General features: G+C 37.0%; 1 protein-coding gene across 2 annotated transcripts in view; it reads right to left on the bottom strand.

Moving 5' to 3' along the window:
- Positions 1-18,063, bottom strand: part of GRID2 (glutamate ionotropic receptor delta type subunit 2) — a 730,152-nt gene that overhangs the window by 302,308 nt on the left and 409,781 nt on the right. For both annotated transcript variants that reach the window (XR_005103041.1, XM_037379411.1), the window contains exon 3: positions 6,996-7,280. Coding sequence is in view for 1 of the 2 variants with exons in the window: in XM_037379411.1 (XP_037235308.1) it covers positions 6,996-7,280 (285 nt within the window). In the remaining variant the exon portion in view is untranslated. The remainder of the gene's footprint in view (positions 1-6,995; positions 7,281-18,063) is intronic.

The following is an 18,063-nucleotide window of genomic DNA, read 5'->3' as shown; positions in this document are numbered from 1 at the left end:
GGTGGCAATGTCAACCAGAAAAAGCAAGTTGTTAACAAAAGTTCTCACAAACAGATGCTAACTTACCATATAATTGACACATTAAAGTTACACAGATGAGAAATACATGTTCCTTTCCTTATCAGGATGACATAATAAATACTAAAGGAAAAAAAAAAGTTCAATAATAAGCTTGAATTAATTATATGTTTATTGAGGCACAGTGAAGTAAATGAGTATGGGAAGCTGGCAAAGAGCCAGATGAGTAATAAACAGTTTTAGGACTGTCTGGAGACAGGCTTGAGAATATTATAATCATCAGGCAGCTGAAAACAGCCTCAGGGTAATTATACGCATTTGCAATCTATTAAAGGGAGCATGATTCTTTTATGAATCTATATTAAACTTGCATTAAAACTTTAAATGATCTGAAAATGTTATGGTTTCAAACACATCTTTGTCACCGGTCATCATATATTTATTTCTGGAAAATGTGCGTGCAGGAAAGTGTCAATGGAATTAGTTTGTTTAAAGGAGATAGTAGGAATCCAGGGTCCATATGCACAGGTGGGCATTATCTCAGAATATTACCCCTCTTACAATACAGGAGGTAGCCTTTCTGCAAGGAGCTCAGCCTTTTGAGTTCCAGGTATAATCCCTTTTTTCCCAGGATCTTTAAAGAATAGTATTCCAATCTTATTGCATTACACACTATTTGAAAACAACCGCCTTCCTGGGGCAGGAATGGGGAAAATGCTCTCTTCATATTTTCACAGACCTCTCAGACTGGAATCCTTAGTAATACAGATCTCACTGCTTTCCTCGTTGAGATTGTATTTTATATTTGTCTCTTTCTCCAAAATTCTCCCTCGGGCTGAGCCTGTGACATCTTTCTACTGATGTGACCAGGTACCTAGCACCACTGCCTTCATTCTTTCCAGGTGCACAAATTATCTGAAACCCCAGCATATGCTGAAGAACAAGAAGGGAGATCCATGAGGATGTTTCTGTGAGACAGATTCCCTCTAAAGTCTTTCCTACTGTTAATCCCCTCCCCTTTCAGCAGAGTCTTCAATTACTTCTTCAACCTCCATTTGCAATGAGAATGCCTTCTTTAGCTTCACAGGGCAAATTCCCTTCATAGCCTTCATGCTTGTTTTGTTTCTTTTCTTTACAAAAGTTAAAATAAAATTACCACCTAAAGGAATGGTAAGTACCCATTGCCAAATATAAGTAGTATTAGTAGGAAGGTGAAAAAACTGTAAGCAAAAATATCTTAGTTCTGGAATTGGTAAATACCACAAATGAACAGTGATGTTTGCATATCAAAGGCACGCCGTGTTGAAAAACAACAAAATGTTAGGTCAGAAATTTGGACAGAGAAATGGGGTTTCTTAACCTTTTTTTTTAATATAAAATGCAGAAGGGTTTTAAAATATTACTGCCACCACTATAAAAAAAAAAAAAAAAAAAAAAAAAAAGACAAAATTCATTCTCCAGAAACAATCTTATTTTCCTAGCCTTTCTAGATGAAATGCAGAATCTATCTGCTTTGGTACTAACAAAACATTAAAAATAAATATTTTCAAACAGCTAGACTTTCTTGCTTTCATCTTAGAAATGGAGATACCTACACTGTACATTGCACAAAATCCACAATAATGTTTTTGCAATGATTGACTGGTTTCTTCATAAAGAATTTACTACAACAGAAAAGTATCTATGAATTCCTGGAAAATACAGTGAACTGTAAACTGCCTGAAGAGTAAGACATGAATTACAAAAGCTTGCCCCTTGGTACTCTACAGAGATAAAACTCAGCAATATGCTGGGATTCTAGGTCAATTACTCTGCTTATACAGCCTGGCCTCACACACTCAGATCTCAAATGACTATTTCATTTGTTTTCCTCTGTGACTGAATGTGTAAGGGTCTTTTTCATGTTACTGTTTCGGGACTGGCTGTTGTCAGATGCCAGTCTGTGGGCTAGGAAGGATTTGCTGTTTCAAATTGCATTTTGCTCACTTTGAACTTGAAATCATAAAGTAAAGACGTAATAACTTGGCAAAGCTTGCTGAAAACATTTACAGATGTCACTGGCTCTTTTTATAAATCTAAATTTTGCGGTTTCCAAAGGTGTAAGTTATACATTTATAGTATCCAGTCTGAAAATGTCTTCACTGAAAAGGGTGCTTAAGGTCCTAAGGAAGAGTTCAGAGACTTACTGGAGGAACTGCCCAGTCTCTACACTAGCTTGTAAGGAGATGCACAACTATCCTCTGCAGCAGAGTGATCCTATGGTTTGAGCTGAGCAGTCAAAAATGTAAACAGCAGGAGCAGATTGGGCTGCTTAAATGAAGTAAATTTGGCTTGTACTTACTGCGTGGATAGTAATTTTAATAGCAGGTTGAGAAAGGCATCAGTCTACTGCATAATTTCGCTGCATTTCATGCCGCCTACTCTTTAACTCTGCAAGAAGACTACCGTTAATGGCATTTGAAGAAGTGTAGAATTGTCCTTGAACGCTTTTAATATGCTCATATGAAATTTTCTTAAACAAAATCAGATTTCATGTGCCAGGTAGGCCTTTATCTTATTTTACCTCAAGGAACAGAAGACACTGAATACAAGCAGACTGACTACACTATTTCCACTGGAATTTTGATCTAGATCATCCCAGCAGAGAACAAGGATGGTGAAAAAGATGATGACTCATCTCATTCATTTTCACAAATTCATCTGAATACACTAAATGTGAAAATACAATTATGGTAATGAAATCCAAACAAACATTACCTAAGTCTGCTCAAGTCAAAATGTTCCCTTTTCTCATCTCCTCACTCATTAATTGTTACTGTGTGTTAGCTTCACATTATTTATTGGCAAGGCTCCACCACTGACAAAAGACTATGGCTTTACTATAATCTCTCACTAGTTACTCAGCTTTAACTAAGTTGACAGCAGCAAAATACTTTTTTGATTATTAACAAGGTGTCTTTTATATGGTATTCAAATAACCAGCCTACTTACAATTTCACTTGGAAAAAACTCATCAGTTAAAAACTTAGGTGTCAATTATTTCAGAAATGCATTTCTAACTCACTTCTTCAACACCCAGCTGGTTATGACTTAATGAAAGAATTGCTTCCTTTAAAGACTTTGACTGTCTTTGTTTGTAAAAAACCTTTAAGCAGACTTGAATCTTCTAGCATCTAGATAGAAGAAGTGTTGAAATTTTAAAACTGAATATAGTTGTCTACTTCTATTCAAAAAAGAATTTGGGAGTTTTGAAATACGGTAACATTGGGGAGATAACTCTCAGCCCTGCAGAAAGACACATTTCCAGTAATAAACAATAGTCTAACTCTCCGATAATGAAAAGGAATCTATGATAGACTGCAAGATAATAATCAAAAGCAATCCAATCCATAGGACTGAAAACCTACGGTATTGATAAATTGACACATAAATGGTTGCAGCCTCTTTTAAAGGTGCAAGGGATCTGGTTTAACACAGTATTTACTTTTGATGTGAGCCCCATTTTACTGTAGGAAAATTTATTTTAAATATGAAGGGCACGTTTTCATTCATAGAGTGAAAGTATTGGAAATAATTTCAGTAATACAACTCAAGTATTTTGTAAATTGTTAAATTAAATCACTATACAAAATTTTTCAGAAAGGAAAGTGTTGGTGTTCTGCTGGTTGCTGGAACCATTCCAACAGCATTTTCATATTTTCTAACTTACAAAAAGATGGCAACAATGGGAAAAGAAAAAAGAAAAAAAAAAAAAGGATTAACACATACTAGAATCTATATTCCCATTACTTCTCAAGTGCCATTTACACTATGGAGACATCACTTAATGTTATGACACACACCTTGAGAAGGAAGGATCACTACATACAAAAAGCCTCACCGGGGCAAGAAATTGCTGTTTGCACAAGTGCCAGTTCTGCAGAGGACAGTGCAAAACATATCAATAATCTCTTCCTAATATGAATTTAATTCTAATACAAGTGTTGCTCTCCCACCTACTTTAATGTTTAATACTAAATGTTACATAGAAATGTCTAATACGAAACTGCTGCAAGCAGTTAAACTGAGCAAAACTTCCAACCAGAATTTGATTTTAGGTCTGTATGAGCTGAGAAAGGCAGTAAGTCCCACACTGCAGCAGACCCTCTCAGGCAAGCTGAGGAATGAGTGGGATATTTTGGAGGGATTTTCAACCACCCTTAGCTGCACTGACACAACAATGGGATTGTTTACCCCTGGACTTCCACCCCATTTCTGCATGCCCAGTCTTGATTTCTTTCTAAAATAGGCACAGAAGCAAAGGGTAATCTGGGATTCTTGGGCCAACGCTCTTTTACAAAACCCAAACCAATGTCGTGCTTTTTGATTTTTATTTTTTAAAGTATTTCACGTCTATACACCCATCTATATGAACAGCTTTCCCAAACATCACAGAATCATAGAATTAGAATCTGATGGGAGTTCAGGACATGGTGTAGTCCAGCTTCCTGCTCAAAGCAGGATGAACACCGAATTCAAACTTCTCCACGCTACAGTCCATTAACAAGTGATTACAGCTCCCCTTTTCATGCCCTGAATTTCTCCATACCTCCCACTCTGTGCAAGCCCTCCTATGGCTAATACAGAACCTGGGAAGAGAAAACGTGCATTGCTAACATACTGGAAATGCTTTGAGTATATCAATAAAATAGCAGGAAAAGGGGGAAAAGTGACATAGTTTGTTAAGATTTATAATAAGCTCCTGGCAAGACTGCTCTCTAGGGACTGATAAGAAAATAATGTCATCGTAGGTACTAGGAAAACTACTGCTATAGACCAAAAGCTGACTAGAAGAATTAAGAACAGACAAAATGTGTCAAGCCTAATGATTTCTCATGAAACAGGGTAGGGAGGAATTAGAGAGGCATTCCAGTATGAGCAAGAAGAGAGACAAAGAACAACTCCTATGGTAATGGAAATAACAAGAGAGGCCTCAGGTTACAGTTGGTGATCTGAAACGTCTGTTCTCTTGTTCCTTATTAAAGGTGGAAGAGGAGATAGTAAATGAAATCAGAAATATAAAGTTTTATAAACAAAATGTAGGAAGCAAAAAGACTATAGAAACTGCTTGCTGCCCTAGGATGGCTGTTGAAATTAAGGATTTAGCACAATTTATAGAAACATACCTTTGCATAGGTAATAGCCCTATCCAGAGCTGCAGATTAACTGAAAACTCAGGCTGCATTTAAAACCTTTCTATTCATTATATTAGTCCCAAACTATGCACATATACAAAAAACACCACCACAAAACCCCTAAAACCCCACAACCCCATCCCCCCCAAACCACCTAAAGCACACAAATGGTTAATAAAGGAACAGATTGTTCAATATGTACTAAATGTAGAAGAAAAATTTTGCACTTTCCCCTGATGTATATGATAGTGATCACTGATCAGAGTCAGATTAGCAATCGATTTTAGCCAGTATGGCATTACTTGTAGACTACTGAAGCCAGAACACCGTAGAGGCTGGTAGAAAGACTTAATATTTGCCAAATGTCACATCTTGGGATGACATGTCACTGAATGAGTTACAAGTCTGAAACTTATTCCTTGTAGGCAGACATCTGTGTTACATAAGTCACACCATAATCAGATTCCTACCCACAAATCAAGAACAAAATGACATAGTGTCTGAACTACGTTCTCAAATTAAACAATGAAACTTGCATAATTTAAAACTAGTATGTATGAATATATTTATTCAAAACCATTAATTACAAAATTGGTTCAAGGTTTTTAAACTCAAAAATACATGCAAGAGGATATCTTTTAGCTAGCAAGATTATGATCTTCTTCATAGGTACATTGCTACTTAAATGCCCAAACTCATAAACCATGAACAAATATACTCTTTGCTGCAAGCTTTTTGGATGGTTTTTGTGTGTGTGTTTTCCTTATCCTATGGCTGATGCTTTTAGGTGCTTCTCTGTTATAAATAGGAATTCTATTCATCATTTTCTATCATTCTAATTTAAGAATTTATTATGTAGCTGGGGAACAAAAAAATCAATAACACCTGACCTGAATGCACCAGATATTATGCACAGTGAATCGCTGAAGTGAGCATTTTTCCTTAACTTTGAAAATAAGTTTTAAAATGTTCATCCAAACCAGTCATGATTACTTCTGAATAATGGATGCATCTGAAGAAAACAGGTCTGGTTTCAAAGCAATTTTCCGTAGGAAAAAGATCATAAAATCAGTTAGATAATGCACCTGTACTAGGGAGAACTATCCAGCTCCCCTCTCAGCCATAGAAAATATCTGTTCTGAACTCAGCTGAGTCACCAAGTTGGATGGCGCAGTCTTGTGATGCTGCCATCTGTGTCGCACTTACTCTAGCACACAATCATCAATTCAGCACCTTTCAGGAACACTAAATGAACTCAATAGAAGGAACACTGTCTTCTACAGGCTCTCCTCCTCAAGTTATTCTTTTTACAGAAGTTATCTTTAAAAGTTTTACATTTATGAAGAGAAGCTCAATTCTTGCCAAGGCCTCTGACCTACATTCACCACTGCTTCAGCGTCTGGCCATCAAATATATGCCAACAAAGAGGAGAGATTCACCACGCAATAAACAGTTCTACAGAATGCAAAATCTTACATGTTGCTGCTTGAATTGTCACCTTATATTTCTACGGTCCAAAAAACAAGAGAGCTTGCTCAAAACTTTTATGCTTCATAAACACTGGCAGAATAGAAAGCCAGAAGAGTTCTCCATTTATCAGCAAGCTCAAAGAACTTATCAAATAAACCTGTAAACACTGATGGATTTTAGAAATAGATTTCTCTGAGGTGCTGTGAAATGCTGACAGAACCATAAATGTTCATAAGCAAAACGTAACTTATTGAAAGACTAGAAAAATGTAACGTGACTGCTTTCAACAGAATTACAGATTTAACACAATTACCCTGCTAAATACATACTTACCGTAGTCATTATCATAAAAAATAATGAATTTCTGCCAGGCATATTCTGTGACCACCCTCAAGATGACATCGTTTAAGTAGACAGGGGGGCGGACAGAGAGCGTGTAGTCATCATTGCGGTTGCTCCTGGTGAGCCCACAGCCGCTCCTCGGTGTTCCTGCTGTTGAGCGCTGGATGAAGAGGTGAGGGATGTGCATGGCATCTGCCAGTGACTGCAGGGATCCTGCTGAAGTGCAGCCAATGGAGCTGACAAGGGCCAGGATGCCTTGGTTCATCAGGTCACAGGCTGTAAGACAACACAGGGATATTCAAGATGAGAGGGGTTCAGCCTGTAGGGCCTATTTTGCTGTTGAAATGCAGACACTGGTATTTGCAACACAACAGGTTCAATCAAGTAAAACACAGAAAAAAATTTGCACATTGAGTGGTTTAGACTTGAAATTCATTAAAATCATGCGGTTTCTCTATTCACGTTGAGCTGTCTTGTGGTGAAAGCTGGAAGACTGCCCTGTGCACCTTGCCCAGAGATGAATTACCCCTTGAAAATGACACCCACCCCTGGGCCTTCTGAGGAACTTTAAGAACTGATTCCAACTACCAGATTAACATGATCACCTAAGGAGATAAACACTATTCAATGTCTAGCACAACAGCTCCATGAATAGGATCATTTCATTATACAAAGAAAAATTGAAGAAATAATAGCTCAGGCTTGCCATCAACTTTTGAAGACTATGTATATGATTACACACATTAACTTGCCCAAGCAAAAAAATGAGTTCCTTTTGGATTTTAAGACATATATGCAATAATCTTATGTAACTTTTTTTTTTTTACCATGAAAAAGCTAATCATAAGTAGCAAAATATTTTCAAAATTCAGCGAACAGTGTATACACATTTACTCTTATGGCTTCTTTAAGGAAGGCACGGAGTTGTTTATGCAAAAAGTAACATCTTGTAACTAATGGTCCTGTTAATGAGAGCTGTGTTACAGCAGACAGTCTGAAGTATACCACCAATGACATCCACATTAATACTAAAGGTGTTTATAATGATTAATGTTAATGCAATCAATAAATATCAAAGGGATTAATAATGATTAGGTCTGTAATTTTGAAGGATTTCCCTGTGAAATAAAGCAGAGTCAAGTGTTTATATTAGGTTTCTAACAGACTTGAGAGGTTGAATGAAGAGACAACATGGGTTTTTAGCATAATCCCCAGAGCACATCCAAGGCTAAATTTTTAAACACTCCATTTGCCACTGGCAAAGCTACATGTGCAGTTAACCTGCATTTACACACATACATTAGGTAATGGAATGGTAAAGAGTAATATATATTCACATATGAATAGCTAATGCTAAACTGTGCAATTACTTATTTTGCAGGAATATTCTGTACACAAAACAGGTGCAGGTAAAAACAAGAAACCCACATGTGAAAATATATTCCCCTAAAAATACAAAAACATATTTTAACACCAGACCTGTTGTCTCATATCATATGGCTCTTACTCACAGTAAGTAATGTTTTACTTCACAAACATTTACCGATCTCAATGGGACTATTTACAGTGTGAGGAATAGAGTTCCACATTCAGGCCCATGTGGAGACTGACTTTGTAGCAAAGGACAGCACTAGAGGTCAGGAATGCAGAGAACCACCTTCTAAAGCCAGTGCATTACTCTTATTAAAATATGGATATCTGGAACATGCCACGATTCCCAAGGCATACTTATCATACTGAGACTCCGTCCAATGGGAACATTTCTGACTATGTTTATGCAGATACCTATGGGAGGGCAAGTGTTCCCACAGAGAGGTTTCAAAGTCTTTTGGCTTATGACAAAATGTTCCCTCTGTATATGTTCTGAATATAGCTCAGCTTTTGGGCCAGCTTCTGGGCTTCAGGTTAAAAGTAACACATTTTCAATAAACATAAGTATCCTTTTTCAGAAAGGTACCAAATATCATTGGTAATTAGACAAAAAAATTATCAGTATTGCACAAGTTTCGAATATTCAGAACATTTCAAAACAATCTTACTAGCTATTATTCTTTTATGCTGGTTGTTACATTCTTCATCATCACTTTCAACAAAGATAAAGGGCTTGTCAAGTTATCTTTTTTAGGGATATGCTGAATCTCTTTCTTGATATATCATTCTCCTGCACCAAGTACTGCAATATCTAGGTTGCATATCCCAGTGAGATACTACAGCTTGAGAAACAATTTTTATTCAAATATTGATCTACCCATCAATAAATACCTGTAGCTATCTATATGTCAATAGATAACTTCATAGCTAGATAGCGATAGACAAATAAAATTGATGCTAGATTTTGCAAAAGCCTGCTTTTGATTCAGCAAAAATTTAAGTCTACATGGTCCTGATGCCACCTGTTCAAATAAAATATGTAGCGTGACCCTCCAGTTTCTTAAATGAGACTTCTAAAAATATGGCAGAGTAGAACTGCATTACAAAAATTGCTTGAAAATGTCTAAATTTCCATGCACACTTACAGACTGAGAATAACCACTATACTCCCAATAATGTTATGAAGTAGGGAACATGCTTTTGTGAAAATTGTTACTGAAACATGAAGGCGAAGAAAACAGCATGGTACATTTAGCTCCACAGGGACGAATGTTAATACTGGCAAACAAACTGATTAAAGGATTAAAATCTTCCCTCTTGACACTGCACCGCATTTGTTACAATAGCCTCAGGACTGAAGTTGCCTGTGTGGTTCTTTCTTCCATGATATGCTTATGAGAATCCTGTGTGCTGGACTGGGGCAATATGGACTTAATTATGCTCACAAATAGACCTTATTCCTGTACACTTAGAGACTACTTAACATACAGAGAGTTAGCTCCTGAGTAAAGGGCTATTATCTCAGAGGCAGGTTTTTCTAGAAGATGAGTGCATAAGTTGCAGAGTTTGCCTCAGGGTCACTTTGACTGGATTGTTGTTTAAACAGAAATAGGATTTCTACAATATATACATATGAAGTAAAGCCTATATGATATGTCAACCTTATGTATGATATTGATATTTTCCTTAGTCAAGCAGAACTTCCATTGGTTCCAGCAGAAGAGTTGATTGGTAATAAACACCAGACAGGTCTACACATTTTCTTAACCCTTTTCCCCCCTATTTGTTTGTTTCACAAACAAAAGTCCTATTAAGTCCTTTTCCTAGTGATCCAAATCTTTCAATTATATCTTATCAATTGACTAAAACCTCTGGTTCAAGCATATTTGAAATCCTGCTTGCATTCCCTTCTTAAGCTTGAGCAAAAAGATAACCAAGTGATATTTTTGTCCCATCTGTGTTAAAAAAATCCACATGCTCACACATATACATATATAAGGACTTAAATGTTATCTTGCTGTTCAAAACTCTGTTGCAATTTAATCTACTATGACCTCCTCAGAGATTGTATGTTGAAGCTGGTATTTAGTCTGCTGCCAATATGATCAAGGAATATTACTTTGCCATCAACTAGAGAGAGAAAAATATTGCTCTGTCTTTTAAGTCCTCAGTCAGGACAGGAGAGATGTCCAATTCAAACGGACTTGAAAAGCTCCATTGAAAGTTTAACAAACAAGGAGCAGATTAGTAATGGTGTTCATAAAACACTATTGTTCCATACCATTAGCTATGTTTAAACGTAAGTTGTCCAGACATTCATTTTCCCTCATAACCACCAGATCGCAGATGCTATTAAAAACTGGATCTTCAGCTAAAGGAGTAAAACTCACCACAGAATTTTACACGTAACATAGGGATAATACTAAGAATACCTATAAAATAACATAATTTAAAATGTTTTTCCATTGTATATACATGGAGCATGTATAGCACACACTAGCATGTACCCAGCATTACTTTTAACTCTTTAGCTTATCTTGTCTTTTTCAAAATGCAAAATTACTGAATTTCCAACACTACTCGGCTGATCATCAATTAAATGTCAATCAAAAATCAATCAAAACAAAACTCCAATCTTTTAGAGTAAAATTTCTTCTAAGCTAGTTTGGCATGGCTTCTAAAGAAAATAAAAAATCTAATTTTTTGGTCAGTATGCTATTTTTAAGACTAAAGAGCATAGCCAATGCAATTTGAAAGAAATATTTTACATCTAGACTATCAGCTGGTATAAGCACTTCCAGCAAAGCAGAACTTAAATGGCTATGGTTACAAATGTGTCCTTAAAATGTGTTCTCTGTAAAATGGAAACAATTTTAGGTCCTTAAGTAACTACTAGTTGCTGTAAGTTAGAAAAAAAAATTAAAAATCTATAAATAAGAGCAAATTTAAAAACAGATGCAGGCGGAAAAAACAAATATTGAGATTTTACTATTGCTATAAATGTGAGCATATTACTTGTTTTTCTCTTTCTCTTCCTGATGATAAATCATAACAAATTACCTTCATACACCACAAACTGATGAGCCAAATTTAAAAGAAAAATAGTAAATGATATCTGGAGACCTTAGAAACAGTCAAATTTTGCTCCTATTAAAACTGCTGGTTAAAAAAAGTCAGACCAACCCTTAACATTATTTTTTGGAAAATGCTAAGTGCTGTGCTTAAAAAGTGGGTTGGGTAGTATCCCTTTAAATAATCAGAGATGTATTTTAGGGTCCTTCTTTTTATCTTCTATATTTTAGAAATTACCAGGGTCCTTCCAGAACTCTAATGTTGCTTGAGTGAGCCTATGTTGGGTGAACAGGAATTAGATCTAAATCCTGTTAGTCCTGGTCCCATGGGCCTGACCTGCCCCAGTGTCATTCCCCTCAACATCCTTTTCAAAGCTGGCAGAATTTCAATCTCACTGCTCCTGGATGTTTTCCACATATTACCCACACTGAGTAGTGCTTCAGAGCTATTTAGCTGGATGTAAAGCTGGGGGAAAAAACCCTCTTTACCAGTATCTCTGATTTGGACTACGTAGTGATGGTCTATAAACAAGTTTTTATCTTGTGCATCCACTCTGTATTTTGAAACTGCTATCAAGCACTCTGAAACCAAGAGGGCTCAATACAATTGTGCCAGATGAGCTTTCCCTTAATTTCTTTAGAAGGTGAGTATAGCTTTTTATCTTCTTACTCTCTTTTGGGGTCTGTATGATTCACCACCAGATGGATCACAGGTTCTCTGAAAGGATATTCAGACTTGTTCCCCATTCTAACAAAATAGCCAAGAACCTAAAATCTGGTCAGAGGTCAGGGAGAAAAATCAAGTCCATAAGAAACTCAGGTTTTCCCCATACATTAGTCATTAAGAGAATACTTACATATTTATTAATACATTCTGGAAATTCATCATCCATTCCATCACTGAATTTGTACTAACTCACATCCAAATCAGAATAAAAGCTGGTTCAAGGGGCAGAATACATTAGGTGACTTGAACATCTATAAATATGTATTAAAAAACCAGAACTACTATGTAGCTTTGAAAATATAAGCTTTTTTTTTTTTTTTTTTTTTTTTTTTTACTTTGAGAATAATATGTTTCTGGCTGCTCCTCAAATCCTTTCTTAGTTTAGGGATGCTGATGAAGACTGAAGGACCATAGCATGTAAATTCCCTGTTGCAAAGGGTAAGAAATAAGTTTGAAGTCTGGATTTATTTCACTGAGATGTTCTGCTCCCTCCTCCTCAAGCAGCTATGATAACCACAATGCAATTTTTTTGGTCTTTGTCATCTTTAAAGAACAGTCCCAAAACAATTGTGAATTCATTGCAGAAAGATAATGTGTTCACATGGAAAAAAAAAAAGTCATAAAAACTTACAAGAAGTTTAAACAGATAAACTACAGGTCTTTCTGTTTAGCGTTCATCATTTCAGATGCAAGAAGTAAGGATAAAATGTGATTATGAGACCCATGATCAAGTGAGCCTGGCTTCAAATTTTCAATAAATCTTCTTAGTCACTTTTGGATAGCAATTCTTCTTTTGCAAATTATTTTGCCTTCATAACACAATGGTTCATCTCAGACTTAGAACTGAATTATTTCAAGATGAGTGACAGAACATTTTTAATATATCTTGAAAACTATTGAGAAGGAAATAAGGGTAAGATGGGAGGAAAAAAAAATTGACTGGATTTTAAAGAATATTCTCCTCTGCAGTGCAGAGAACAGACTCTATCCTGTTCCTTTTCTTGATAAGGCTATAGAAAGCCATTTCATTTACATCTTCTCTGTAAACATTAGCCAATCTCCCCCTACCCTCCACTACATTTTACACAACTTGGACAGCTAACAGTATTTTAAATTCACTTGTAATTAACCTTTAAGGGATTTTAGTTTGTCCTGACTCTAAAACAGACTTGTGTTTGAGTCTTAACAGCTGTGCTTCCTAAGCCTTGGGATTTCTTTGTTTGGGAAAAATCATCCAAACTTCTGATATCTAAGAGTAAAAAATATTACCAGAGAGTGTATTTGCATCTCTGTTGCACAATACACCACAAACGCTTTTAGAAGTTTTTACTGAAAAGCATTTTGTGAGCATCTTTTTTGGGTCAGATTTCTTCCTGTATAAAAGCTTTGCTGATTATGGTAATGTTAAATCCATCATATTAAAATTTAATAATTCATCTGAGCCTTGAAAAAATAAACTAGAAGTCTCACAAGTTAGGAGGCAGGTAAGACTTATACACAAATGGTATTTTGATACCAATTCTTGCAGGGCACAATGGGAGAGCATGAAAGAAGCACAGCTGGCAAAGCTTACCAAATGGAAGGCTCTGCAAGTTATCTTTTTTGGACGAAAGTCCAGGATATTTTTTTTTTTTCCTCCAAGCCAACCTGCAGTTCTTTTGTCCAATTCTAGAGGCACACAGAGGGCATGTGTCTTGCCAGATTACCCCATCAGGTAGAGAAACAGCAGTACGATGTCTTCTATTTTTTGAATCTGGTTTCACTCGGTATTTAACAGTTGCACCCAGGCTTTGTCTCAGAGGAGGGACGGCTTTTAGCCCTTCAAGAAGCTTGAACTGCTTTGAAAAACATTGTTAACTCCCCAGCATTTTAAAGAAGTTACACAGCCACACATCTTCAGCTGAAGAATGGCTTAAGCTGTTGTCTCTTCTAGTACGTGAACATGAGTATATTCCCCCAAAAAGTGCCACAGCTTCTCAGGGTGCCTGTGGTTGAGGTAAAAAGTGGTTGTAGTGCTGACAGGCCTGGAAAGAGAAGACTCTGTCAGCCAGCACTGTTGTAGAAAGGTTCTGCATGAGTGCTAATGGGTGGAGAGGGGCAGGGAAAGGAGGTTAAATTGATTAAAGCCAGGCAGTGACATTTATCGAGAAAGGGCTAGAGATGCATCACAAAATTGACCTCTAGGATCCTGACATCCCAATGGGGACGTCCATCTGAAAGTTAATGTAGCCCATTAGAAAATAAGGAATGCAAGGAAATCTGGGCCTAGATTCCAAGAATGACTCCAAATTCCTCCCTCTTTTTGTGCTGATCCCTCAACTGACACAAGCCAAATCTCACCTACTGCTAACATCCTTGCTCAAAGTGTCACATGAGCGATTTCCATTCATCCATTCAGCAAAATGAAAGCTTTTCATGTGTAGCCAAGTAGATTACACTTGATTAACTATTTAATGATGAAGCATATATTATTTTAGTCTACTGTGCGACTTCCTCTGTCCCTTAGTTTGTTCGTCTTCACCCTTGCACTGTTGCTGAATATTTTAATCTCCCTAACCAGCACTGTTTGAGAAGTTATTAAGCAGCACATAGGGTCTGATACCCTTTTAGATAGCTAGCTTGCCTGCTGCAGAGCAGACAATTGCTGCATAGCAGCAATTATACAGAAACAAAAAGGCTGTCTTAATATAAAATTGAAGACAATTTTAGCAAAAGATGACATCCTGATAAAATCATAGGGATTTACTCTAGTTCTGTGTTCTCTAAAATGCTGTGTAGAAGTACTGAGGAGAAAACATCAACAAAAAACCTGTTTAAACCCTGAGTATCAACAATTCTCTTTTTATGGACTTGCTCAAAACAAGTCAGGGCAACATTCTTGTTGAGAGAATAAAACACTAAACTTGATGCCGTTTGACAAAAATTACACTTTCCTTGCCACCTACCAGACAGATTGTCAGCAATTTTCCCTTCCAGCCTTTCTATCTCAGATCTAACTTTACCTTCCTGTCTACTTTTTTTTTTTTTTCCCTGCCTAAGCATTGCAGAATATTGACTTTCATCCCCCCATTACCTGTTTTCCCTCTCTCCTTAGGAACTGCTCCAGTCAGGCAAACCAACTTGCTCTCCCTCTTCATGTTTCCTCCCTCATCTCTTCTTTTAAAACCTTTTTCTCCCCACCTATGCCACCACATCTCCTCCAGTGTGAAGAAACAAGAATCAGAGGACTTGACACTGGACTGAAAATCTGAAGGCTCATATCCTGGTCCGGCCTCTGCTATTACTTTGTAGCATGACTAATTTTGGATGACTAATCTGATTTCTTTTATGCTGTGGTGATTATCATACTTTGACACCTTTGTAAAGCAGGTGATGCATGATCTAAATACAAAGGATTACATTTGTGTTTCCCCCAATGATTTTTTCCAAGGTTAGAAGGCCCATTTCTTAGCGTAATTCACATTGCCAGAACTTCCTTTACATCTCCTCTCTTTTCTGAGTGCTCATGCTTCATAGCCTCCCTTTCTTGCCCAAACTATTAGTATGGAGACAACAGGATCTGCTGCAGAGATGCAGTGTGAAGCATAATACCACAACCTAGTCCAGGGCAGACAAAAGAATACACAGCTGGTAGCATTAGTTTAATTGGAAGCCCTACAATGGAAAGAGCTGCCTGTGCTGCCCTAGATGAGCTTGGCATTCTCCCAAGCATAGATATTACTGAACAATACTGCTCAAAATAAGACCATCCCCCAAAGGAAAAGAAATCTGTGAGCAACAATCTGGGAGAGCTTTCTTTCCTACAGTGCAAACAACCAACATTCCGAGAATGTTCTGCTAAGGGGACAGTAAAACAAAATTTTATTTTTTTTTTAATCTAACATTGTAGAAAAAGAAAACTATGTTCATAAACCAAAAAAGGCACACAATTTTTTCTCTTTTTTTAAAAAAAAAAGCAAAGAAAAAAAGGAGGCAATTCTAGTAGACAAGTGAATTGAACAGAGCAATTTGAAGAGCAAATAATACTAAGACTAGATCTTGCATTTGCCATGAAAGAAGGAAACAGACTTTACATCAAGATAAAAGAGCTTTGTATAAGAACAGAAAAAAAAAAACCACCCACAAGGAAGACAGTACATAAATTGCAAAAAATACATGGGTGTGAAAAAACTGAGAAGTCTGTAGGAGTTCAGAACATCAGTTCCATTAGCAACTTAGCCACTCAAGAAAACCTTAGACGAGTCAAAACAACTATCACCATTATTATTTGCTAAGAATAGACATTGTGCTTATTTCACTGACTGACACACAGAATAACAATCATGAGAAGAATAAAAATATCAACTACCTTTTATAGAACAGTTTTTTATTTGTAGCTCTGAAAATGCTTTGCAAACAAGCTCAGCATCTTCATCTCTATTTCACAGAAGAAAAAAACCCCACAGATGTGCCAAGGGGAATTACTTGCCCAAGGTCAGAAAGCAAAGCAAGGAAATTGTTTTCCATGCCAAGCTAAAACATGCACAAAGACAGAAAAAGTCTTTTGTTGCAGCTTTTCATTGTTTGTTTTGTGCATTATTGTGCCATTGAAAGCATTTTATGTTGAGTCCAATATAACTAAGCTTTAAGAAAAGCAAAGATTTGAAAGGCAATGTGGCGTACAACAACAGGATTAAGTGACAGAGTTCCTGATGTATAAGTGACCCCACAGCAAGAGCACTGTTGATTATGGGGGACACATACTACAATACTGAAACACAGGCACATACATAATAAGGAATGAATCAGGTAAATAAAACCAGAGCTGCAGCTGTAAGACAGTCTTGGCAGATAGCACAAAATGCCAGCAGACATGGGGAATATATTAGAAGTAGAAAGATTCAATAAAGGACTGATCATTTCACAAGGAAATTACACATACAGTGTTCATAGAATCATAGAACGGTTTGGGTTGGAAGGGCCTTACAGGTCATCTAGTTCTAACCCCCCTGCCACAGGCAGGGACACCTTCCACTAGACCAGGTTGCTGAAATCTCTATCCAAACTGGCCTCGAACACTTCCAAGGATGGGGTACCCACAGCTTATCTGGGCAATCTGTTACACTGAAGGGAAGTTGTAAGGTATTGAGGTAAGGGCGAAGAAGGAACGGGTTGTGATGACCACGCATGGAAAATTCAACTCTTGGGAAATAAACACTCATGATTGGGCATTTTGGAGAAAGGCATAGACTTATATCAGACTAGGTATCTGGTACCAGAAACAGAGGAAACCAGCATCTGAACTCACATTACTTACAAACATCCTCAGCATAGTTTCATGTCTGATATGCAGCATGACTGGTCTGAACAACCTCAGATAAGCTACATATTCACTAGCAACTACATAAGGTGGTGAAAGCCAGAACACCACATTTAAAAAGGGTTGAGGATACAATGCTTATGTAGTGAGTCTATCAATTCAGAATGTTAAAACTGTACCAGTGGAAGGCATAGGAATAACAAAAAAAGAGAACTCACATGTTTTCACAAGGAACAACAATAACATAATATGAAGAGTGAAGGATGTAATCACAGCTTTGAGGTCATAGCGAAGGGTATTAAATGCTAGATGGTAAGTGATAAGACAGTGAGATTTGCAGCTGGGAAGTAATAAATCCATTTAGACATCAAGGAGGAGGATGTAGTTTGCTGTGATGTGGGAGTAATAGAAGAGAGCAGAAGATACAGGAGGGAGGCCAGTAACAGTGATACTGTAACAGCTGAAGTGGTAGATAGCCAGTGCATTGACAAATGTGTCAGTTAAAAGGGCATTGAGGAAAAATCAGCACGGTGCATGTTAAAGGCAAAGGAGAAGCAGAGCCTAGCAGCAGTGAAGAGGAGAGAAAAGACA

This window comes from Falco rusticolus, chromosome 1 (assembly GCF_015220075.1).
Source record: "Falco rusticolus isolate bFalRus1 chromosome 1, bFalRus1.pri, whole genome shotgun sequence".
In the NCBI taxonomy this organism is placed as follows: Eukaryota; Metazoa; Chordata; class Aves; order Falconiformes; family Falconidae; genus Falco; species Falco rusticolus.
Note: the sequence above shows the minus strand (reverse complement) of the source record. Positions and strands in the feature narration are given on the sequence as shown.